Source organism: Ursus maritimus, unplaced genomic scaffold (genome assembly GCF_017311325.1).
Source record: "Ursus maritimus isolate PB19 unplaced genomic scaffold, ASM1731132v1 scaffold_27, whole genome shotgun sequence".
In the NCBI taxonomy this organism is placed as follows: domain Eukaryota; kingdom Metazoa; phylum Chordata; class Mammalia; order Carnivora; family Ursidae; genus Ursus; species Ursus maritimus.
Window position 1 is genome coordinate 19494718 of NW_024425230.1, and position 25986 is coordinate 19520703.

Here is a 25986-nt window from a genome sequence, read left to right on the forward strand (position 1 = left end):
TCACCAAACAATGTCATTACACCACTGTTTTCCGTAATTTATACCATGCACGGTCTCTTGGCCTCTGTTGTCCAATTCTACAAAATGTTTGGGGGAAAGCAGTGTTCGTTCCTATTCCCCATGGCCTCTCTCCTGCAGAGATCTGGCAGAGTCCCCGGAGACTTACGCAAGACCTCTTATCTCACACTGAATATATGGAGCCCAGAACCAACCCCTACCCCACTTGGTTCCATGGAGATTCTCAAAGGGTTGTTTCTTCACCTCCCCCCACCCCCACAGGTTATGTGAGGATCCGGTATACACTGGGAACAGGAGGGCATTTGTCTAGAGAGCCAAGGCACTTTGGATTGAGACTTAGAGAAATGAGAGAAAGGAGAACAGAATGGAAAAGCACACGGGGACAGGGTCCCAGCCAAGACTGGCTCCCCCAGGGGTGACCATCCACACGAGGAGCTGTGAACTGTGTTTCTGCCTACAGTTTTTTGTTTTCACAAAGCAGAAGACACAGTGTGCACTTTGATCACAAACATTGTTACATGAAAGCATGCAAGCAAATTTCACTGAACGGTGTGAACTTCATACATCTTGCACTAAGCAGGGTGCCAAACTCAACTAATTCTTTCTTATACCAGCACCACGATGGCTGACCTCGACTTAATTTAAACCTTGAGCTTTGAACACAAGTGCAAACAATTAATTAACTTGCTAATCATTTTTCCATGCTATGGGGATTCTTCCAGAATCATTAACAATAATCATGTGAATAAACTAAAGAAAATTGGGATACAGAAATAATTTTCTGAGGAACAGAAATAATGAGAAACATTTATTGAGTGCTTGTTAGGAACTAATTACTAAAGATATTAGATATTAGATATTAAAGATATTAGTCCACTGAATCTCCCCCCAAAACCATTTATGGTCCATATTATTGTTATGATTTGTTCTCATTTTATAGATAAAAAAATCTATGGCTTAGAGGTTAGGTAGCTAGCTCAAGGTCACAAAGCTGGTACTGTTAAAACAGGGGCTGAATCAGTGTGTCTGACTACAGAATCCATGATCTTATTAGCACACTACCACTGTGTGTGTGTGTGTGTGTGTGTGTGTGTTGTTTGTGTATGTGTGCATTACACATGCATGTAAGCGAGAAGGTGTCTGGATCTCAAGTCGGGGGCTCTGTTTTGTACACCCAGGTGAAAGCCTTCCAATAATGAAGAGGGCACATCATCACAAAGGACAAAGCCACCGGTACCATAATTCCACCAGCCCTGCTGTGCTGCTGCCACAGTTCGTCCCCCCTCTGACTGTTCCTATGAGAAAGCACATGGCAGATCCACTGGCTTTTGGCCCCATTCAACAGAAACAGAACAGGCTTGGTAAAGGGATGCACATAGTAACTTTGGACCACAGACCCTGGGAGCTCTGCCCTGGAGGAAAGAGCCCCATTCCAACTCAATTCCCTTCTCACGTCCCTAGAAGATTCCCCAGTTCAGAGTAACTGAAGTCTTAAATCACAATCCTCCTCCCCTCTGGCCTGGGCCTGGGAGGAGAGAATGGGAAGGAGTAGACCCTTCTCATGTGCCCTTTCCTGCTTAGGTCTGGATCTCGCCAGGCAGGCTAGCAGAGTTCTGTCCACCCCATGTGCAAGGCTCTTCCTGAAAGCCATGTGGCTCTCACCTAAGGGCACGGACAGACCACCAGCAACTGAGATGATGCTAGAGAGAGGAAAATGGGAGAGCCCAGGACCTGGGAGCCTCTCTCTGGGGAGCTGTTGACAGCTCACTGTGCCCCCAGGACTCTCTGGGCTCTGGCCATGGTGCTGAATCCCCAGGGAGAGGAACACGGAGGCTGAGAGCTGGGGAGGCAAAAGTAGTGGTAGGGAGATATCAGTTTCCCTGCCAAGAAGAAACAATTTTTCAATATTCCTTTTGGAAAAGCTGGGCTCCTGACCACCTCAGAGACGTGAACCAGCCTTTGCACCGTGATACAACAAAGAAGAATATGAGTTCCAGAGCAGACCTTTATGGATATGAATCCCTATCTTCAGTTGTGTGACCTTGGCCAAGTTACATAACCTTTCTGAGCCCCAGAGTCCTCATTTGTAAAACAAGAAGCATATCACTCATTCGAACAGGATCACTGTTGGAAGAATGCTTAGCAGAGAGCTTAACACAATAAATACTTCTATCTTTCTCTTGGCTTTGTTCCCTGCTTGCTTGCAAATGCACACACACACACACACACACACACACACACACTCCATGCGTTTTCTCCCTCTTTCTATATAATGCTGCATATATTCCTTCAAAAACAAATTTAAGACCCATGTCCTTCCCCAGTATCCCTAGAATACAAAAATTGTTCTGCCTGCTATGGTCAGCACCAACCAGCAGAAGTTAGCATCCTGGCATCTCCAGTCTAAGAAAGCTAACTTTCTTCCCAACTAGACTGAACATTCCAGCTCCACCTGGACCAAGTCCTGACTTAGTGTCTCCATTCCTCCCCATCCCAAGCCATAATGCTGGCCACAGAGGGAGACATTTCCAAAGCACCTTTCACCTGCATTTAACAAGGCCCACCACAGCACTATCCATACAGTCACGTAATCTAGATTATGAATCTAACAATATTTGAATGTTTTCAGGCTACTTTTGAGTTAGTTTCTGACAGTGACCCAACTACCACAATTTGCCAGTAAAACCAGTGTTGGTATGTGTTTCCCATGTAGCAGGAAAGGAAGAGAAAAAAAAAGATCAAGGGGGTGATGGATCTGTGGAAAGTGTCAGAGCAGCATCAAATCAAGACCCTGAAGTCCAGAAACCAGGTGAGTCTCCCTCCAGGTGTCAGCAATGACTTAGGGAACAGCCCAGTGTAGCAAAAAAGACAAGGCACTGGGAGTCTGAGACCGGGGTCCTGGTCCCTCCTTCACTACTTCTAGCTCTGTGGTCTTGGGTGATTCACTCTCTCCATTTCCTCAGCAATAGGCCAGGGATGACAGTAACTGCTACTTCACCTTACTACTGCATGTTAAATGAGATGGTACTTTCGAGAGTGGTTTGTAAAGCATTATAGCCATGTTGGGGATGAGCATATGGCTCAGGGAACTGGTCAACAATCCTAAGAAGAAACGTGTCCGGGTCACTCTCATAACATCACACCACACTGACCGCCCCCACTCCGTGTCCTGCAGAACCCCAAAGAGACATATCCACTCATTTCACAGGGCTTGGGGAGACCGAATAGGTGCCTAGCATCTTCCAGTGACATATATGGACGGAGAGACCTAACATCTGTAAGGAACTAGCTTCAAATGCATTCTCTCATCCAAGTCCCAAAACACAAGCCTAGGAGGGGGATGGTCTTAGCGCCAGAGGAAGAACCAGCTCAGAGAGATTAGACGTCTTGACCAAGGTCCTGCAGTTGCTCAGCAGTCAAACTGGGGATGGAGCCCAGTTCTGACGGGCTCTGCAGTAATCGTGCCCTGAGACACGGCACCACGGCCCTCCTTGATGCTTCACCAAAATTAGGGAGGGGAGAGCGAAAGGCAAGAGAATCCTAGGAGGGCCGCATGCCTCTGAAATCAGCTAATAAATGCTGTTGATGTTCTCTGAAAAGACTGACATGGACTCTCAACTATGCCGACTCAGAGCCAGTGCGTGAAGCTTTCCAGAGATTCCTGGGGTCCAAGCAGAGACTGACACCAGTGAGAGACACCAAAGGGGACAGGGGTAGGGAAGGATGGGAGGAGAGGGGAAGAGCCGAATGAGAGAAAGCTGCTTGGGATCAGGCCCAGGGAATGCAATTATTAATATTCTAAATGGAGTTCTGAGTGCTTAAGCTTTATTTAAGAACATGCCCGACTGTATAATTACAAGGCCTTAATTTGTTTTCTTTTCCGCACAATAAATAAGGAGCACACGGTTGCTCTTTGCAAACACCACCCTTGCTGCCATCAGCAGAGGCTCTTGATTGCAGACGGACAGCTGGCAGGCAGAGGGGTAGCCCCACTGCCGCCGGGAGGGGTGAGCTGCCTGCCCCGAGGCACAGCTGGGCATGCCAGATGTGGGGAAGGGCAAGAAGACCGAGGTGCCCTTTTATTGCTGGAGAATGGTACGGGATGGATGAGTGGTGCGGTCACCCCCCCCCCTTGGTTTCTCTGGGGAGCAGGCATTGCTGGGGGCCCATGGTGCTCAGCGGCGCCGACACAATATGGAAATGGGTTCAGTGAGCAGCAGGGGAGGCTTCCCTGTGTCTCAGAGGCGAAACCCTACCTCCCAGTGCCCATGGCTGTGCCCGTGCACTGCATGCCTGAGGGCATCGGACGCACCAATGAGAAAAGGGAACCCAGCCTCCCTCCAGTGCTCCACACCTTCGTTCACGGACACGTCCACCAAGTGCCAGGGTTGTGCCGAGTGCTGGGTGTCCAGTGGTAGAGGAAAGAGGCAAGAGGCTTGCGTCCCCAGGGAGCTCTCACCACAGTAGGGACGGCAAACATCACATAGTTAAAAGCATAATGATGAAATTCAAATGTATGCTTACTGGGACAAGCGCAAAGAAAGGATAAGAACAGGGACCAAAGGAAAGGGATGGGGAACAGCATGGGTGGGGCGTGGTTAGTGGAAAGCTTTCAGGGGACCATTGGGCTGAATCTGGAAGGAGGAACAGGCCCTCTCTAAAGAGACTGGGGGCCGAAAGAAAGCCTGCCGTGTGAGGGGCCAGGACAGGCAAGGGCCGTGAGGGGAGATGGCCCAGCACACTGCAGGTTTGGAGGAAAGTTGGAGGCAGAGAGCACGAGAGGACGTATAGGGGGCGGCGTGTGTGGAGAAGTGTTGGAATGGGTCCCAAGGTTGGCCCCAGACCTGTACTACGCTGTCCCATTCAGGCCTCTGCCACAGCAGCCCACTCACCTCGTGAACCGAGGCGGAGTCTGGCTCTGTCTGACAGCATTAAAGGCACACTTAGGAAGATCCGAATGAAATGTTTAAATGCTCTCTTGGCCAGTTGCGTGGGGAAAAACTGTGGGATGGAGTGGAGAGTGGGAGCTCTAGGGAGACCTTTCAGGATACTGGTATGTCAGAGAGGAGGGCCCTGGCCAGGGAAGCACCAGACCTTCCTCTGGAAGGAGGCGTGGAGGCATCCGAGACATACCGTCTGTCAGAAAATGGGGACCTAGTCAGGGCCGCCCTGACTCCCCCCGGCCCGCTCTGGCTCTCCCTAACATGACCAGCCCCTCAGAGTTCTGCTGCCTTAGTGACAGAGGTCTCAGATCATCGGACAAGCCGGGAAGACAGGAGAGCTGGAAGCAGGATCCTAACCCTTTTGTCCTGACCTGTGAAGGAGCACAGGGTAAGTGATGGTGGCAGTCCGGCTGTCAGCCCGATTCCAGGGTCAGTGGGGGCCTGCAGTCCCTGAAACATGGCCAGGCCTCTGGACACACAGCACACAGCTCCCTCTACCGAGAAGAGTGCTCACCCCACAAATGCCCACCACCCGTCCCCTCTCCAAGCTCCTCCCACCTGCTGCCTCCCACCCACCCCAGGTTTCGGGTGTTCTGTCATCACCCCGGGGGGCCTTCTCTGCTGTAACCCCCCCTTACCCACAGATGCAACGCCTACCTTTGTTAAGTGCTCCTCGGAGCCCTTAGGCCCCATCACACTGTAAAGTAACTGCCTCGACCCCCCACCTCTCTCTCCTGCCCCAGCTACCTCACTGAAGCTAAATGTAATTCATCTTTGCAGCTTCGCCTGGGAGGCCCTAGGACCACGCCAGATGCTCCGATGGGAATTAATGAGTTCACGTCTCGGGAAAATGCCACATGACCCCAAGGGCCACTGTGAGTGAACTTCACAGGACTCTAAGATACAAGGTTGGTCAGGGACGGCACATAGCTGAGCCCCACTCTGGGGGACCCAATGCCCTTCCAACCCAAAACAGCCACCCCAGCTGGGGGGCCCAGAAGCCCACTGGGAAGGGGCAGAGGACCACAGCAGGTCCCAAGAGACAAAGGGGTTAACCTGGGAAGGGACTTTCACAAATCCATCAGGGAAAAAAACCAGGGAGAGAGAGACACGAGACTGCCGGTCTGCTAAGGAATGAAGAGGGACGAAAATTAATGATGACGCCAAAATAGCCACGAGACTAATCTCATTTTCTAAATCTGTCCTTAACAAGAAAAATGGAGAAAAGAGATATGGACAAATGGAAAGTAATGAAGCCTTAGGCGAGGGCGGGGGAAAAAGGAAAGAAAATCTACTAAGAAAAATCAAGGCTGGAAAAATATGGGCACACTGTCTAATCCCCAAGGCTGGGAGCTGCGGAGACCAGAGTGTTTACTCAGCATTAGACTGAGCTTTCGGAAAGCTGACAAGGTTACAAGAAAACTCTTAAAGTTCAGTGCAATGGATCCTAGAGTTACCTGAAGTTAAATAGAGCACAGACTCTGTGCTGAACGTAGGGCTTCAACAAAGAGAATCGTACAACCTCACAATGCTCTGGCAGGCCAGCAAGGTATGCGGCCACGCCGTCTGGGTCACGTCGGGTCTGCCCTGGGTGGATCAGGATGCCGACCATAAAATAAAGTGAACAGAAAGAAATTATCAGGGAGGACATCCTTAATCCCTGGACCACGGGGAGTCTGTAAGAGAGACACAAATGCACAAGAAAAAAGAAACTCAACTTTAGGAAGCTGGCTACCTGCCTCCCTAAGGGAACAAGATGTAAATCCTTTCCAGGGCTCCAGAAAGGCCATCACCCAGAGACTGAGGGTGTGACATGACTAGAAATGAGAAGCAGCAGATACGTGAGTGGGGGCTAAGTAATTCCAGGTTGAAAATCCTGAGTTCGGTGAGTTCCAAAACACATCTGGGTTCAACAGAAGCAAGAAGGACCCATTTGCAAGAGGAATAGCAAGTGGTAAGGCAGGGACCTTAGAGTTCATCGAATCTGGTGCCTATCCCTCCACTCCCATCCCCAGACTAGGTAGTGGACGTGGCCACCCACAAACACCGTCGTTCCTGGGGGCTGAGGCCAGAGAAGCCCGGGCTGGGGACAGGCAAGGCCGCCTCGTGCTCTCTGGCAACAGACAGACTGAAAGCCTGCTACTACCGCATGCATACATCATAAGCCTGCATTCATCCCCGCCTGTTCAATCAGCCAGGCTCCATTCTCTTTACCGAACACCTGCCCTGTGTGACCCTCTGCTGACGGCCCCCTGAGCGCCAGCCCAGGCACTTCCCACTAACCTAGACCCTGCTGGCAACTGGGTGTAGACCAGGACTTGGGTTCCAGGAGCCCCCTTAGTACTCTCCCACAGTCCTTCTCCCAGAGTAGCCCCCTTTCTGACAAGTGCCTCTCTGGAGCTTCCTGCCTGACCATCCTTTCCAGCTGGTTCTAGAGAACTGACGCCTGCCCCGGCTGGACCCGAGGTGGCCACAGGCAATGGGTGCAAGAGTGGAGTTGTTCAGAGCACAGGCTCTGGAACGCCAGCAGCAGCCCACCCAGGGTTGGCTTCAGTCTCCACCACTTAGTAGCCGTGTAAACTCAGGCAAGTCACATGATCGCTCTGTGCCTCAAATTCCCCATCTGTAAAATGGAGACAACAAATCGTGTCCACCTGCCATTACGAAGATAAAATGCTATATTAAGTGCGCAGACGAATGCCTGGCACATAGCTAGTGCTTCACTGATGTTAAGCCCCTTGAGCTCACTGCACTGGAAAGCCTGCCCCTGCAGGGAGGCGGGGAGAGGGGAAGGCCAAAATGAGCTGACCACAGCTTTCCCCTGGCCCTGCCCCTCAACGACCCCAAACACCATCTTTCTTCCAAGAAGAATTTCCCAAATTGCCGAGGCCGGGTCTGGGCCCGTTTATAACACCGCCTCAGTTTACAGAGGTAGAAACAGACCAGGTGGGCTAAGCAGCTCATCCAAGGTCAGAGAACAATGCAGAGAAAGAGCAAAGTATGTGCAAGGTGTGGTCACTCCGCTGAGAGCCAAAGAGTACCTGTCACGAATGACAGCCATCCAGGTGTCAAGCCGCCCCTCACACTCACGTGAACTCAAACTTCTGATCCCCTCCTCTCCTGGCCACCATCCAGACACACCAGTGCATACAGTCCTGACTCAGGTTCCCAGACTTTTAGATCTGGGAAAACCCTACTCCACCAACAAATGGCTCCATTCCCAAAGCCTGTTCCCTTGGAATTCTCTCCAAGGTGACCCGCTGGCCAGACCCCATAGCCTGGGACCGTGACCATGTGTCTCAACGGCTCTGGGGGTATTCCAGGTGGGGAAAGGGCTATACTCATGCCTCAGTGAGGGGACAGTCCCTGCGCCATAAGCACCCACAGCCACGCACCCAAGTCCCAGCCCACCGCTGCCTGCTCCACGAGCCTCCGAGGCGCTCCAGCCGACCTCTGATGGACAGTCACACTTAGCGTCTAAGCCAGCGGCCCCTCCGTGGCCTTGCACTGGGAGACTGGAGAGGGTCAACTGTTTGTGCAGAGTGTCAAAGGTGTGAGTTATGTCACAAATAACCCACCACCTCTAATAAAGAGCCACCACTGGCGTTCGATTTACTTCTTTATACATATCAATTCGAGAAGGTTCAAAGCCATCATTGCAACACCACCCCCCTCCTTGTGCTCCGAGACCCCTTCTTAAAGGGGAACAGAAAGGAAGAGATGACAGCTACATACTGAGAAGTCCGCAGTGCCGGCAGCCCACATCCCTGTGTGTGGGTGACAGCCACTGTCATCCCTGGTTTATCGGTTTCTTGTCTCTCTATAGCAAAAGTTGATTCCTCTCTCATCCTGCACGTCCACAGAAGGTCAGCTGTGGCTCTGTCCCCATGATCTTCCCAGCAAGGCTCAGGCTAATGCAGCAGCCCCTGTCTGGAACATTCACATCCTCTGTCCCGTGGCAGAGGACAAAGAGACATGGGGGACCCCACACAGGCTCTAAGAGCTTCTGCTGGAGAGGGACATGGACACACATATGCACACACACACACACACACACACGGACAAAAATGTTCATTCCTCATCTTTATTGATATATAACTCACACGCCATACAATTCACCCATTTGAACTGTACAATTCAATGTCTTTTGGTATCTTCACAGGGTTGTGCAACCATCACCATAATCAGTTTGAGAACATTTTTCATCATCCCAAAAAGAAACCCCGTACCATACCCAGTCTTTTCCCGACTTATCTTAACCACAGGGGAGATTATAAATTATGAAGACATTCTTTTATGCCTATGAGAATGTGCCATGATATAAATCTCACTTGTCACATCTAGAATAGAAGTTTTAAATGGCTGGGGCCTGCTAGGTATAAACCACGCATTCCAGCGAGCACACCTCTCTCCAGGATATCCTTGGACAGGTTCTCCATTCAGGGCCCAGTGGAAATCTATAAACCCCTGAAAATGTGTGAGAAATGGTGTGTGTGTAGTGGGGTTTTTTTCTGAAGAGAAGGAGAAATTGTATAGCTTTAACCACATTCTCCAAAAAAAAAAAAAAAAAAAAAAAAAAAAGGACTGATAGGATTTCATTAGAAGCAACAGCTCGAGCACCAGGTTTGAGAAATCTCCAAGAGATAAGTTGCTTTCATTGTATATTTTCATGTGACATTTCAGCAGAGTGGTGTTATGATATGACTGAACATTTGTACTATTTGTACGTTTTATAGGATCCATGTTATAATGTCCATGCTTTGCATATTATTTGCCCGTATATCCTTTCTTTTAAACACAACTGCAATGTTTTCTGTCATACAAAGAGTCTGAGGAGCTCTGATTAGATGGGACCAAGAACGGTCAACAGGACGACATGGTGGAATGAACATCAAGCTGATGATACCAAGTACCTGAGTTCTAGTCGTGGCTCAGCTCCTGCCCATGAGCTCTTGGTCTGAATTCTTCTCTACTCTAGAAATCCATCCTCTCACCCATGGAACGATTAAGTCAGACTAGCCAACAAATAGCACTGGGCTACTCGCTATGTGACAGGCATCGCTCTGTGTGCTGGGGCTCCAGCAGAGAGCAACACAAAGTGGGGAGACAGGGTCTAAGCAATTAAACAAATAAGTGAATGAGATCATTCCAGGCAGTTCACAGTAACGAGGAAGCTGTTAAGCCACATGATGTAGTTGGGTGACAGGTGCATGAGGAGAAGCAAGCCCACGGAGGCCGGGTGGTCGGCCTTGCTAAGACAGTCCCATCAGAGAGAACGATGAGAAGAAGCCAACATGCAGAGAACAGGGTCTGATGGACCAGCAGGTAAAAACTTCCAAGGGGGGGAAATGAGTGTGGCACATTCAAGGAACTGAGAGAGGGTTCATAAGGCTGCAGCGGAGAGCAAGGAGGAAAGCGCAGGACAGGAGACAGAGAGATGGAAACCGAATCAGCCTGAGTCTAGCGGCCGCGGCAAGGGGTTTAACTTTGATTGTAAGTAACGTGGGAAGTAATTGGAGGGCTTTAAGCAGCAGAGTGACACAATCGGATTTATGTGTTTAAAATATCACTCCGACAATGGTGTTGGGAATGAAATGCAGGGGACAAAAGGTAAGAAAGCCAGACAGGAAGCTACTGCCAGAGCCAGAAGACGGGCGGGTGGCAGGGACCAAGACAGAGGAGGGGGCGAGAGACGTGGACGAATACAAAATACTGAATGAATGAATACGTGGCTTTGATTAACTGATGGAAGGATGGAGGAAGGCAGGCAAAGGGGAGAGAAGAGGCAAAAATGACTTAAAAGGTTTTGGCATGAGTGGTCTGGCGGATGGTACCACTCAGAAAAACAAGAAACACTCAAGGAAACGGGTTTGGAGAGAGGAGGTAGAATGAAATCAAGAATTTCGTTTTGGGCCAAGGTAAGTGTGACCTGCATCTTAGCCACCCAAATGGAGAAGTCAAGTAGGCAATGAAAGGAGGTGGGAGCAGAGACAGGAATATAAATTTGGGGGGTTAGCTCTAGAGCCCCTTCCAGCTTTAATTACCTATGGTTCTGTGGAATCAGAGACCAAAGAGCAGGGAAGAAGTCATTAATAACCACAAAAAATATACAGAGTCTTTCATAAAGCACGGTCTTAAGCAATTTCTAAGCACTGTCCTAGTGAAGACTCAGGACAATCCTGTGAAGTAAGAGCTCTTACGGTCCCTTCAAATCTCATGGTGATTCAGCTGCTTGCCTAAGTAAGATGGGGAAGCTTATTACACGAAGACGCGGAGGTTTCAGGATTCGAACCCTGGCCTTTCTATCTCCAAAGCCCACGCTATTAACTATACAGTGCTCAGTGGATAAGTCCTCCACGTGGAACAGAGGAGGAAGGGCCCATGTGGAGAAGCAGTGAGGGGACAAGTCTGCCACTCACCAATCCCTTTGGGACTTGGAGGAATGTCTCAATGCCGAGGGAAGGGGCAGGCAGAAAGGCAAAGGTCTACCGATAAAATATCTACCCATTAAATATTGCATCTAACAATGCATCCCAGAATGGGGGGTGATCTCAAGGAAAAAAAGCACTGAGTGATTTACAAGAGATAATAAATCCATCTTGCCAGGCTTCCATCCCAATAACCTCCAGAGGAATGTACTGCCTTCTCAGCCGAGTCCTGCAATGGTAAGGATTCTGGCCCTTTTCTCTTTGCTACCCGCCCAGAGCTGCTGACTTTCTCTCCATGTGAACATTACACAGTTGACACAATCACGCTCAAATCAGGACATTCTCCCCCTCCTCACCCCATCACAGTCCCACACAGGTCAGCTTGGGGCTGGCTCTCGCAAGCTGAAGATTCAGGGTACGTTTGCTTACGACAGAGAGGAGTAACAATGTGGCGTGCAGAGCTCTGGGAGAAAAAGCAAGAAACAGAATGCGAGAGAAATCCCACCACAACAACTCCAAGGGATTAAATAAAAATTCTTTTGGCTTGCTGGAATCTTGCACTGCATATTCTTGAAAATGAGCGAGCCATAGGCGAATGCTAAGAATCTTTAATGATAAGGATATTCGGTTTGTAATGTAACTGTTGTTATAGGATTTGACCTGAATAGGAAAAGAAACTAAACAGAACTTTCTCAACAGAGGTCTTTGAGGATGGATGGTGCTAAATTCCCAGGGGAAATAGCGGCGCGCGCGCGCGCGCGCGCGCGCTCTCTCTCTCTCTCTCTCTCTCTCTAATAAAACTTTAAAGACTCCCACTCCTCCCCTAAGGAGTGCTTGCTGGAGAACTAGAGACAAACACATGTGGACTGTAGAACCGACTGCAGAACACTGACTTCGGAGGCACAGGGTTGAGAATCCAGGTCCGGGCTGTTCCACTCCCTGCTGTGTGAACTTGAGGGGAAGCCAGTTATGATTTCGGAGCCTCAGTGCTCCCATCTATGGAATGGGGATTGAGGAACCCTAACCTACAGTTACCAAGAGGAGTGATATTTGCAAAAATGCCAGGCACAGTCCTGGGCACATGGTAAGTTCTCAACCAACACTAGCCTTTCCTTCTTCTCCCCTGATACCAGCATTTTTTTTAAGATTTTATTTATTTATTTATTTATTTATTTATTTATCTAGCTAGCTAGCTATTTATTTAGAGGGAGATGGGAGGAAAGAATCTGAAGCAGACTCCGTGCTGAGCACAGAGCCTGACGCAGGGTTGGAGCTCACGACCCTGAGATCATGACCTGAGCACCAAAATCAAGAGTCAGATGCTTCACCGACTGAGCCACCCAGGTGCCCTGACACCGGCATTTTTTATTCAATTTTCTAACCATCATAAGAAAAAAAATGTTTTAATCGTTTCAGTGGAAAACATTGCATCTTCTGGCCCATAAGGTATAGCGGGAAGATCCCTGGAAAGAGAATCCGAGGACTTCGTGGAAGTTCTCCTTCTGCTACTTACAAGTCAGAGCATCTCTGGGCCTGCCTCCTGGGCTGCCTCCCACACTCCCCCCGCCAGGAGGCAATGAGAACGGAAGGAGATGATGGATGGGAAAGCACTCTGAAAACCCTGAGGTGCTCTACAGAGGAAAGAACACACCGCCCGACATGTTAGTGCGGTTCATAGAGAGTCATCTACGTCATTCTGCTTATGGGGACCCCAGCCTGTGGAGATCCAGCCGACATGTGAGCCACACACGAGGAAACCAACCCCAGAAGGGAAGAGGTGAGCCAGCTGCAGAGGTGGGGCTGGGAAATTCGGCCAACAATCCAATTTCAGTCGTGAGGATGGGTGCACTCTCCAATCAGATGGAAAACAAAGAGTAAGCTAGTCCGCTGACCTGTTTGGGTCCTTTCTGAAACTTACATTGTCGAGAAGGGGCTTCAGAGGGTCTAGAGCAGGGGGAGTACCTGGAGAGAACAGGGACTCTCTCGGGGTTCGTTTTTAAGACACAAGAGATTGCAGGGAGGAGTATTCCAGATGGCAGAGAGGTGGATGGCGTTGCAGGACAGATCTATGACTTTTCCAGAATAAAGTCGTTGTCAGAATCGTCATCAAGCTCAACTGGTCCCCTCTCTTTGGTTCTATCATCACCACCACAAATAACAACAATAATTACTATCATTATTAGCAACTGCCATTTCTGAACGCTGACCATTTACGGGGCACTGGGCTGAGAGCTCTATGTGCCCCCAGTCACTTCATCTTCCCCACATCCCGTCCGCAAAGGGGGCACCATTTCTGTGCCCATTTTGCAGATTAGCAAATAGCGATTCCAATTATCCACTTGGAAAATCCTTATCCTTAAGAATCCTTACTCCAAAAATCTTGAGAGTCAAGGAAAGGACCTAAAGGTCAAGGATATTCCAGTCTCTCAGACAGGATCTCCTTTGCTGTATATGAATCAATATTTCCTTCTCTCACGCTCAATAAAGCACAGAGAACACTGAAGCAGTTAAGAGAAGATGGGTCAGTCACTCATAAACCTGGAAGTTGGACACAAGAACCCTCCTCCCCAGCCTTCTTCGTGACGGACAACTTTGCCTTAACATTGCTGGGTTCATTATCTGGCCGGAGGAAGAAGCGAGCCATGAGTAATGCAAGAGCAGCTTAGAAGTGGGGGACAACCGAGCCAATCAGAACAATTTGGACAACTTGACACCAGTATAGGGGGTGATGATTTCACTTCCTGCTTCTTATTCTGTGCAGAGGGGACAAGAAAAGACTTCTCAGCCATCACCCTAAAAAAAAAAAAAAGAAGAAGAAAAGAAAAGAAAAAGGAAAAAGCCACCAAGCCAGGGCTTGGCAATTAGTGTTGGAGTAAGTGATCATCTTGTGATTGCTCAGCTGGGGCCCGAAGACTCGTAACCGCATTTAGAGGACAGAAATAGAAGATGCTGCGAGAGAGCAGAGAAACCTGGCCCATTTGCCAGGAGAAAAATGTCCTGGGAAGCTGCCGGGAAATTCACTCAGTTGGGATTGGGGGGGGGGGGAGGTGTCTTCATACGTGGGACAATTTCATAAATAAACCCTTGACGAAGCCAGTGCTTACACCTCGACCCCTTGACTCCTCTGTGCCCTTCAGGCTCCCCTGGAAGCCCCACAGTGCCTAGGGGAGCCCCTCGACAGGTGCTGAATTTCTCCTACCAAGCCGAGCATCCTAATGGCCCCTGATGTACAACCAGGCCCACACTGGGGGTAGATGGATAGTAAACCGTCCTTCTTGCCAACAGCAAGTACTTTGGCAAAAGCTGGCCAATGCTTCCAGGAGAAGCCAGGGCCTGAGGTCATGGCAGGCTCGCAGCTATCAACAGATCTATTCCAACCAGACTCCTTCTGCCCTCTTAACCTTGGGAATCTTGCAAAGTCCCACCAACCTATCATGGCCACGTACCCACCGGACCCTGGATCATCCCCAAGGAGACATGGGTCGCAGCCTTTCTTCCAGGACCTCAAGGGTAAGTCAAGGGGAAAGTTCCAGAGCATTCCATTTCAGAAATACCTGTCACCCGAAATGAACCCCTGCTCCCACTTCTGTGGCCGAAAAAATATGACGGGTCCCAAAGCCCCCTAGATTTCCCTGAGAGCTGCAGGTGGCACAATGCCTTGTAAGTCTCTAGGGCATGAGCACCAAAGCCACTGTCCTTGAGCAAAAGGACAGAGCTTCTCCCATGTGACAGCTTCTCTCCCCCAAATATGACCCTAGACCACAAACTGGCAATCCGTGCGTCCCATTCTGCCCACGGAGCTGTTTCATTTGGTCCATGGGGTTGAGGGGGTTTTTCATTGCCAAGCATTTAAAACTTGAGGGGCTTCACCAGACCTTTAGCTCTTCTTAAAAAAAAGTAAGTCTGGCAACATGAGGCCCCACCTCCACATAGCAGCAGTCAGCCGGCTGCCCCTGTGGCAGGGGACATTTGGTCCCAGCCTCCACTGTCCCCACCTGATCGGCCATGGGCAGTTAGCTTTGTGAACTTTGTATGAGTTAGCAAGAAAAGAAAGACTTCTCAGAGGTCAGAAGCTTCTTCCCCTGGGGTATTTTACATTGAAATTCAAATCCCCAATAAAATAAACACCTGGAACATCTGGTCCAAGGCCCTCCTCTGGTCCCAGCTACACCCCCAGCTGCAGAGAACACACATCGGGAGAATCTCACCCCAGACGCTCGACCAGGAGAAGAGGGCAACTGCTAAATGAGACAACTGGAAGGGAAGTGTGAAGCTGCGACATCGGGCCCTGAGCAGGGGCCTTACAGTGTGTGCCATTTCCAGATGGAGGGAGGGAGGTTTTGCACAAAGCCAGGGTGGCCGTAAGTGCTACACGCACACATACCAAGCACTCACTATGTGCTTGAGAAAGCACACAGAGGACAGAGGATAAGGCCAGCACCCCTGAAAAGAACCACCCCTCCCACCACAATCCTCCAGAAGCCCTTCGCTTTCTCTTCCTCCCTTTCTGCCACTTCCTAAGAGCTTCCCTCCGAGGCTCTGCCTCCAATCCAGTGGGCTGCCCTTCCATTAGCAACTGCAAAGTGCCTCAGCCAGTACAACAGTCACGTGGACAAAGGAAAGACTCACCTGCACATCATTGCTCCATTTTTTCACCCCAAATACAACAGACCCCTCCCTCCCGACCTGGTCCCTGCAGAATCTCTGCTTTCTCGGGGAAGGTGCCCAATGGATGTCTAAGATGGCCGCCATCCTGGAAGAAGAGGTGAGCAGACAGCAAGCATCCCCGGTCGGCACAGTGGGTTGCCGTTTCCCCTGACCATCCCCCCGGGCTTCCTCTCAAGCCCACCTTCTCCCCAGGACATGGCAGTCCTCCCATTGAATCCCGGAGTCTTCCGTGGAGAACAAGGCTTGGAGAGAAAGCAGCGAGCTCATGTGATTCCACCCCCACAGGTCCAACCCTGAGGAGGCCCCTCCGTCATCAGACTTGGGAGGGAGGGGGAAGGGGGGAGGGAGGGACAGACGAGAATCCCACCCGGAGCCATGTGGCCTGCAACTTGTCCCAAACGAAGCTGTGTGACCTTGGGTACAGGGGTCTCCATTCTCGGAGCCCTTGTCCACTGAACCCAGAACCTACTTAGACATGACGCTTGGTCTGGCCCAGCCTTCCCTCTTCTTCCAACCGCACCCAACACACAGAGGCACACGGAACACTTAGGGACCCAAAAATGGTCTCAGAGGTGTAGCATTCACATCCCAGATGAGTGGGATTTCTTATCTTTTACAGTCCCACAAAATTGCAAATGGAAGGCAAACAACCTTGGGCGGCAGGAGGCTCTAAGCCCTGGTTTAGGCTTCTGACATGAAACTTAGAGATGCTCAAATCCCAAACCTCATTCTTAAGAGGCAAAATCGGAGGCCTGGGGCAGACAGTGACAAAGCCAGGCCTAGACCCCAGGTCGCCAGCTAGCTCCACTGCCCAGCACCCTCCCTGCCGTGTGCCCCCCCCACACCCACTCCCCGCAGCCCAGGACCCAGCTCTACTCACATATAGCGCAAGTGGGGGTTCTTGGCAAAGGCTCTGGGCTGGATGCTCCGAAGTCCTGAGTTCTTGATGGTCCTGGAGAGAGAGAAAAACAGGGTCAGCAGAGCTCACGGAGCAGAGGGACATCTGCTCTGGGCTTAGGCTGACGGGAAGTCGTGGACCTCCAGCCGCCCCTGTGAACTGAATGCAATTTCTCATCATCAGTATCACGAGGTGCCCCCAGTATCACTGGGACCTGGGTGAGGGTTTCGGATGAGCTGCCAGCTGTCATCTCCCCATCCTGACAAGAGGGTAACAACAGGTCTCCTGCTCAAGAATCTGGCCCAGCATCTACAGGGCTGTAGCCCCCTTTGCGGCCACTCCCTCCCCCACCCCAAATCCCCCACGAACACTAGCCCTGAAGTCCAAAGAAGGAGGAGGGGGCTGGGAAATTTTGCAGACTAGGGGGCCATTCGTCAACCATGGGGCTGAGATAAGATCACTAGCTGGGAGCCCTGGGTTCGGGTCCTGCCCTGAATCCCTAACTACAGGTGAGACCACACAGTCCCTGTGTCTTCTGGGCTGAGGGGAAATTTGGGAGAGTGGGGGGACGGCCTCTGAAGCCCTGGACAATCCCTAAGTGGGTGGTACCGAGTCTAGTAAAAGAGGAACGGAGGAGGACCGTGCCAAGGGCAGCCCAGGGGCCGCAGGCGCCCCGCACCCACCCACCGCCTGAGGTCCCTCCCAAGGCCTGGTGCACTCACAGCTTTTGCAGGCCGGTGTAGAGCTCCATGTCCACGGCGTTCAGCGTATGGAGACCTCGCCAGTTCTCTATGTGTCTGCAGGGGAAAGGAAAGACAGGGTTCAGGTCAGCCGGGGTCCACAGGAAAGGTGCTGTCTTTAGAACCAGAGAGATCTGGGTTCGAATCCGGGATCTCCCACCAGGGCGAGCCAGGCCCTCTGCCAAATGGCCAAGTGTCCTGAGCCTCGGTTTCTCCCTCCCAGAGGGGGTTTGCACGGCATCTGCCTGGTGGGATCGTCATGCGACCCAGAGCGCCTGGCCCACGGACAGCATTTAATGTCCCCTCTCGGCTCCAGAAAGCTCCCCTTTTTAAAGACTTGAAACCCAGCTTCCCCACTGGTCTTCATGCCTTAGCTTCCTTCCAGTCACATTTGTTCTCCTTTTTTGGGTTTTCCTAAGGACAGCTCATTTTCTCAGCTGTCCAGGAAGACAACACAAATGTGGTTTTAAAAGGGGGGAGGGGGAAGGTAGTTTGCCGGTGGGCATGGTTTTTGAGTGCAAAGGCTCAGAAGGAGCACACGCCCACTTCGGGGTCCCCCGGGGTCCAGACACTGACCGCCCCATTTGGGTGACCACAGCCCAACCCACCTGCAGTTCAAGAACACAGAGAGCTTGATCGGGCAGAACCGAGTCCGGAAAGGAGGAGGCAGGCTGGGGACCAGGGAGGCACCACGTGTCACAGAAGGAAGGTGAGACCAAAGAGCCCAGCTCCAGCTTCACCTCGGGGACCTAAACCCAGTGGCTCTGAGCGAGAGCTCTGACCTCTCCGGGCCTCTTGTGTCTTCATTCGCAAAGGGAGAGGTTTTCGCTAGGTCAGCAGCCTCTCCGTCCTCGTCACAAAGATCTCCGTTTAGAGCTTTCTCCCAAGACACCTCCTGTTTAAGGAGGCTTGGGTAGAGCAGACACACTATACATTTATTAAGTAATAATTAATTCATCTTCTCGGATTTATTAATTGAGGATATAAATCACCATTCACCAGAGCTTTTTATCAACAGATACAAACCAGCACTAACTCCCCCAGTGGATGAGATCCAGCCACGTAAAGGAACTCAAAAGTTCTATAAGCAAAGGAGCCTGGCTTGTCATAGGTTTGATCACTGTTCTTTTTTCTTCTTCTTCTTCTTCTTCTTCCTCTTCTTCTTCTTCTTCTTCTTCTTCCTCTTCTTCTTCTTCTCCTTCTCCTTCTCCTTCTTCTCCTTCTTCTTCTTTTTTTGCATATTGACAAAATGCCAGAGACAAACATCCTCCATTATAGCTCTTGGGGTCCCCAGGTTGAGAACCATCCAGCTGCTGATTTGTTAAGGCCCTTTTCCAACTCTAGAGTTGTGTGAGAAATTACCACTCGTACGTATCTCTCTCCCAAGGAGCTCCAAGGGGCCTCAGGAGAAGACCCTCTGATACCCACCCTGCCCTCCTGGGATCCAACACGCCCATCAGCGTCCCCGACGTCAAAGTACCCTCTTCACTCAGCCTGCAACACAGATATCCGAGGCACTTGGAGGCCAGAAAAGTGGCAGCCGCCTTCCCCAGACAGCTCCTCCTTGGCCTCACCACACCCGTGGCTCTTCCATCTGCCACCGAGTGGAGCCAGAGCCAGGAAGGCCGCAGGGCGGCGGTGGCCGGGGCCCCTGGAAGCATTTCAAAGCCGCACGGTGACAAGGTATGCGGAGAGCCCGTTTTGTACCACATTCTCTCGGGGCCCCTGCTGAGTAGCCAGACACACTGGCATCTGCTGGGGACAGGGACCAGGTGGCCAGGTCGGGACCGAATTCCAACTCCAAATTCTTCTCCCTGGAAGCCTCACAGCCCCGGGGCCATTCGCTTGGCCCAACCCTGCCAGGGCAGGGACCCTGGCTCCATGTCAGGTGAAAAGGAATACCAGAAGGAGGAAAATGACCTGTGCCAGTGCCCCCTAGGTGTATTCACGGGGCCATCGGTCCAGGTAAACTACCACGTGGGTCATGCTATTCCTACAGACGACCGTTCATTCACAGGAGCCCAGCCACAGACTATGATCTGCTCCAGACAAGCAGCTGTCAATCAGATGTTTAAATAAATGAAATCACTTTTCTTCGCCGCCCCCCATAAGAAGCCCGTAAATGTGTTTTTATTTATGGCTGAGTTGCCAATCATCGGAGCATTCTATCAGTTTACCCTTCTTAGCCCTCGTGTCCTGATGGCCACACGCTGGCCCGTCCCCGACGTAGGCTCACACGGATGATACGGGGGGGCAATGAATGAACTCTTTGGTGCAAAAGGCTCCCTGGTCAAGAGACTCTGGCCCCTGCCTCCTCTGTTGGGTCTGAGCCTCCCCGTCTGGGGGAAGAGCCTTTTCACAGCCACGGTGTCATGGTGAAGAGCCTGGGCTCTCGAGCCGGGTCGACGAGCTACAGCCTGTGGGCCAAATCCAGTCTGCCACCTGTCTTTGTACAGCCTGAGGGCTAAGAATAGTTTGTACATTTAAAAAAAAAAAAATCAAAAGCAGAATCCTATTTTGTGACATGCGAAAAGTATATGAAATTCAAATTTCAGTGTTCATCTCCATTCACTTACTGCGGTCTGTGGCTGCTTTTGCTCTACAAAGATGGAGCTGAGCTGAGGAAGCGTGGCAGAGACCCGCCTTTTCTGGAAGAAGCTCGCCGACTGCCCCCCTGCCTCAAGCCAGGCTGCTAGGATGCATATCCTGGCCCTGTCACTACCTCTGGCCAGGTGTGACCCCGTCCAAGGAACTTCACCTGTCTGTGCCTCGGTTTCCTCATCTGTCAAATGGGGTAATAAAATACCCCCAGCGTGAGAATGACGTGAGAATTGAAAGGCCACATTAAAAAGCCCGAATGAACAGCAGCTCAGGACACATAGTAAGTCCTCAGGGAGTAAGAGCCGGGATGGTTATTTTTAACCCTGTGCTTTGCAGAAACTGAGCAGTCTTTTCTTGGTTTTCAAGCTAAAAATGGCATCATGGTTCTGCTGGAAGTTGTCATTTCTCAGCAATCATTGATAAAAACTCCATGTGGCGGAAGCGTGGAGGGCCAGTAAATCTGTCATTCATGACCTCCAGGAAAACTGCTCAAGCAGAAATTAGGAACAGGTTCAGGGAAGGCACAGTGGCAGCTCAGAGCAGCTTCCGAGGCGAAGGTGCAGCCTGACATTTGTGGATGACAGTGGCGGGGCACCTGCCAAGTCCGCTGGTGACTCACCACTCGGTACCAGCCCCGGGGGGTCTGCTGCGGGAGCTCTGCGGGCCGCCGTGTGCTACAGGTGTAAGTGGAGAAGGCAGGCTCTCAAAATACAGCAAATAGGATAAATCTGACAGTAGGTTCGGTTTGCTCTTGTTCGAGGTAAACAGTAGTGACCTTGGCCCCGAGTACATGGCTTCTCTTATTGGGCTTTTCTGGGTGTCCAGGCTGTCCTCCCTGAGCACTAAACTTTGTCACTTGAAAAACACAATCGATAATCTATTTTTTAAAGGAAGGTTCAGCACTTGAACCCCGTGTGGGGCAGTCGCTGGTCACCCCATTCCAGGACCGCAGGCTGTGCCAGGCATCCCCGCAGAAGTGTCTCAGGAACCCGCCTCACCGTGGGAGAGAAAGAGCTCAGAGCCATGCAGGGAAGGCGGGTCGGTGGGGCTATGAGATTCTGCGCTCGTCCACTCAGGTACGGAGATCTGCAGCCTTGTTCTCAGTCTGTGTGCTTTGCTCAGGAACAGTGAGGGGGGGCAGAGAGGAGGCTTCCATCCTGAGTAAAGCACCCCCACTTGAGTCACCTCTTATACAGGGGCACTCAGCAGGAGGCCATCCTGCCCCCCAAGGACAGTGGGAAATGTCTGCAGGCATTTTCGTTGGTCACGATGGGGAGGAAGGGAATGATGCCAGCATCTAGTAGGCAGAGCCAGGGGTGATCCTAAATGGTCCACAGATGCCCAGGAGACCCCACGACAAAGAATTATTGGCCCAGAATGTCCATAGCTGGGAAGCCCTACCTCATCTAATGAGGCTTGTGCCTTAAGATCACCATTGAAGACTGTGTTCCATGGCTTGAAACAGCAACCGTTCTAAAAATGACTGTTTTGGGGGCACCTGGGTGGCTCAGTTGGTTAAGCATCTCCCTTCCGCTCAGGTCATGATCTCCGGGTCCTCAGATGGAGTCCCTAATCAGGCTCCCTGCTCAGCGGGGAGTCTGCTTCTCCCTCTCCCCTGCCCCCGTTCATGCATACTTTCTCTCTCAAATAAATAAATAAAATCTTTTTTTTAAAAAAATGCCTCTAGGTCCCTGGGTCCAGGTGAGAGGAAAAAATCAAAATCTATGGCTCCCCAACCCCCCACAAGTCAAGGGCATTCCTTGAGAGGAAATGAGGGGCTCTTTGGTGCACTGGACCATGGCCTGATCCAGGTTACACATCCCAGGAGCAATAATGGTCTCCTCTCACCCAGCTCTGGCTGGAACCCACAACAAGGGTCTTTCCCTCTCGTTGAGAGTTCTTCCACATGGCTTAGCCCTGCACGGCAATGGGAAATGCTCCATCCAGAGAGTCAACTCCGTGCCCCATCCCTCCCCTCCGGCCACAGCCCTTCCTTGACACCCCAGAATCACGACTCTTCACCAAGAGCGAACGTGCAACACTTTTCCAGAGAGAAGGGAGGAAGGGAGGCTTAATTCATGACAATGCTGAACAACCAAACCAGAGCCGGGCTTCAGGCTACAGCTCAGAAAACCTCACGAGGTCTAGATGAGCCTCTGTGGTCAAAGAACGCACTGCTGTCAGGTGGACTGGGGTGTGCCAGAGCCGAGGGACTGTGCATGTGCCCAGCCCCTTCAGGAGTAGGAGAAAAACCACCAGAAATGAAGCCACCCCAATGACAGGACCCAGTTCTGAAATCACAGATAGCTGCTTCCCCACCCATTCTGAGGATGAGCTAGGGCACAAGTGAAATATTAATTAAAACATCCAGGGAAAAGATAAAAATCCTTTGTACGAGAATAAATTCGACTGTGCTTTTGTACCATCACTTTCTTCCTCCTTCTGTTTGGCTGGAGCCAATATGGAAATGAATTGGCAATCTCTAAGCATATAAAAATGAGATGGTACAGACTGTGTGGTCCATATTTTAATTAAAAACATGTCATGTGGATATGTTTAAGAGTTGTTTATAACTCCAATATTTAAGTCCTATACATAGAAAACTCTAGAACACTGAGACATCCACCCCCTTCCATCACTAGGGGACTGAAGCTGATGGGGAGGCCCATGAGAAGAAGGGCAAGACAGGTGTCTCCCTTCACCCAACAGAACGTTCCTCGTCACTAGGACATCCGGTAAGACAAGGGGTTGGTTGGTGGGACCAGCGAGCCTCCTTCCTTCTGTTACACACGGCTGGCCATGTTTGCAACCTTTTCTCTCTCCTCCTTTGCTGTAAGATCACTGTTATTTTCACTGTGACTTCTCACTGCTATTAACGAGCTGTTCTTCATAACCAAATTTTCCGGACAACTAAATTTAAATGCAAAACCTTTGCATGTTCAACTTCCTTGCTAGCTGTTTCTTTTTCCTCCTAAAATGCATTACACACCTCCTTGCCTTTTTAAGCAAAGTAGACAGAACATGACTTACAGATTTTGATGATCTTGGATCATTATGACCAAGCTAACTAGCCTGATGAGCTCTGTATCACCCAGTGACACCCTCACAGCCTCCCAGAGTAGGCAGTTTGTGTCCCTGCCCAAATGCCCCTACCCGGACGTGATTCCTAAATTCTAATGGTTATTGTGTCCGTTTTCAGCAGCTTCGTGGCTCTTCCTTTGCCATCAGGCTGTGGGCCATCACCCCCCAGGGCCTTTCCTCCCTTGCAAAGCGCTGCGACCCGTCTGCTCGGCAGTCCCTCCGAGCACAGAGGCTAAGCATGGGTGCCCTGTGGGCAGCCTGACCAGGGGCAGAAACCCAGCTCTGGCCCTTGGAGGCTGGATGCCCCTGGGTCAGTTACTCTCGAGGCTCTCTGGTCCTCAGCATCCTTATAGTAAATCCAGTCAGTGTGACGATTAGATGAGGTAGTGTCTTAGTCCTCAATTCAGTGCTGATGCGTAGAACCGGAGTGAGAAATAGCGGATTCCATGCCTACTGCTGGAATCGTGGAAGCAAAGTAAATAGAATCTGAATAAAGATCTAAGAGAACACAGACACACACACACACAGAGGTAGGTATTCGTCCTTGTCGTCTTTGTTTCTAATCCTTTCTGGATAATTAAGGTCGAGAGGTAAGTGAAGTATTCTTGGAGGTGTAGTCATAATTCACATTTTCCTGATGGCACCTAAGCGTATGCCACTAACGCTACGATCCGTATATCCATTCTTGGAGGTGCGTCCTGGCAGGAGGCAGCTGAAACGGGCACTTCTCAGATGTTTTTGCATATGGGTATTTCCCTCCTCCAACACAGAACATTAAGAGCTTCGGCTAAAGGCTGTGCACAGATCCCCCCCACCCCAGACACTTCCCCATCAGACTCAAGGCTCCTATCCCCTTCTCCCCTGAACCCCGATTCTGGGATGCAGGCCTGAACTGAAGTATGGAGCTGAGTACCCGGGGAAACTAGCCTAGAATTCCATTTCTCAGCAAATCAGCATCGGAGCGCACGCACGCGTGAGCGCGAGTCAGCACGCACACACGCACACACATATACGAGTGTGCCGTGCATTTGACTTCGAAGCCTTGTAGGGCAATAAGGAAATTGATTTGTTATCCAGGCATATTATGTCTAGTGATCCAGACAGAAGCATTAGCTTTCAATTATCTGATATGTTTAGCATTATAAACAAACCGTCTGGAGCAACAGCTCTATGGAGCTGAGGCACCAAGGGGGCTGGGGAAGAGCCGCATCGGATCACACCAGCCAAGTCACCGGGCTCTCTCTCCCTTGACAGCTGTCAGGGGGGATCCAAGATGCCTGGGGAGCTGGACCTGAGAGCCTGGGGAGCCTACTTGGGCTAGCAACCCCAGCATGCCAGCACATTAACACCCAGCTCTACAAGCAGCTGCATGCCAAGGACCACGGTGAACGAGCCCCACATCTGGGACCCCCGGGGACAGCAGAAAGGAACATTCACATCGTGCAGTGAACAGATGGGAAACGACAGCATCTGTGTCGGCTTCCTGATCAATTCGAAAGCTCGTGCCAGGAACAGGGAACGTTTGTGCACACACCTGTGCTCCTCGGGTGCTGAGATGCTCCGTCCGCTGACAAAAGATCAAGGGCATACCCCCTCTGCTACCCCGCTAAGCAAAAGCCTGACCCCCAGGAGTGAGATTCCCTCTGGGACTCGGCCAGTTCACTGGGGAGTCCGGGCTGTCCTGCTTGGCCACACCCGCCACCACCGCCTGGGACCAGAGTGGCCAGCCCCTGACCTGTCTAATGGCTGCCCTGCGTTTGCACCACTGCCGGCTGGGCAGGCAGGTGGGCACGGGCTGGCGACCCCAGCATGCCCACACATCGGCACCCGAGCAGTGGCCACCTCTAACCTGCGAACCCTGCCTCCTCCCTGGGCCCCCTACGGTCACGCTTCCCCCTCAAGAGTCTCCACACCTGCCCACACACATTCTCCCCTGCTGAAAACCCTCCACCTGCTTCCCGGGGCCCTTACAACGAAATTGGGACGCGTTGCCAGGGCCCACAAGGTCCTGCATAGGCCGGCCGCTGGCTGCTCCTACGGCCCCTTTTCTTAACAGCTGCTTGTTTTCTGGGCCCCCGCCACACTCTCCTGCCTGTCTTCAAACACGCAGACTTACTGCCAACCAGAACTTCCATGAAACAAAGGTCCTGCCTCCTTTTAAGCCCTCAAGGCTCCCTGCAAAGGTCACCTTCTCAGAGACGCCTGCTCTGACCCCTATGTGAGGACACCTCCCCCTCTTCCCCTCCAGCTGCTCTCTGGCACAAGCCCCTGTTCGTGTCCTTCACAGCCCTTAATAACTATCTGTAATTGTCTTATATGATTATTTGATTATGTGTCTGTCGTCAGCATCTATATGCGAGAACTACGACGCATGAGAACAGAGATCATATCTGTCTTACTCACCACTCGCTCACCTCCAGAATCACAAAGAAGAGCAGGTTCCCCAGGATAAGTACATACTTGGGAAGCCACCCAGGTTGGTGCTAGGAGGCCACCTCCAGACCCCACCTCACACCCAAGGCTTCCATGCTCCGTGTGGCACAGTCCTCACTCTGGCCTCCTGGAGCAGCCCAGAGGCCTGGTCACACTGAACAGGCACCTCGAACCTG

At 51.2% G+C, this 25986-nt stretch overlaps 1 protein-coding gene across 4 annotated transcripts in view; it reads right to left on the reverse strand.

The window, feature by feature from the left end:
• The window catches only part of NTRK3 (neurotrophic receptor tyrosine kinase 3), a 367569-nt gene that overhangs the window by 274816 nt on the left and 66767 nt on the right, over nt 1-25986 (reverse strand). For all 4 annotated transcript variants that reach the window (XM_040642769.1, XM_040642772.1, XM_040642771.1 and 1 more), the window contains exons 2-3: nt 17678-17752; nt 16938-17009 (exon numbers count right to left, since the gene is read on the reverse strand). In XM_040642769.1, the coding sequence (XP_040498703.1) occupies nt 16938-17009; nt 17678-17752 (147 nt within the window). The remainder of the gene's footprint in view (nt 1-16937; nt 17010-17677; nt 17753-25986) is intronic.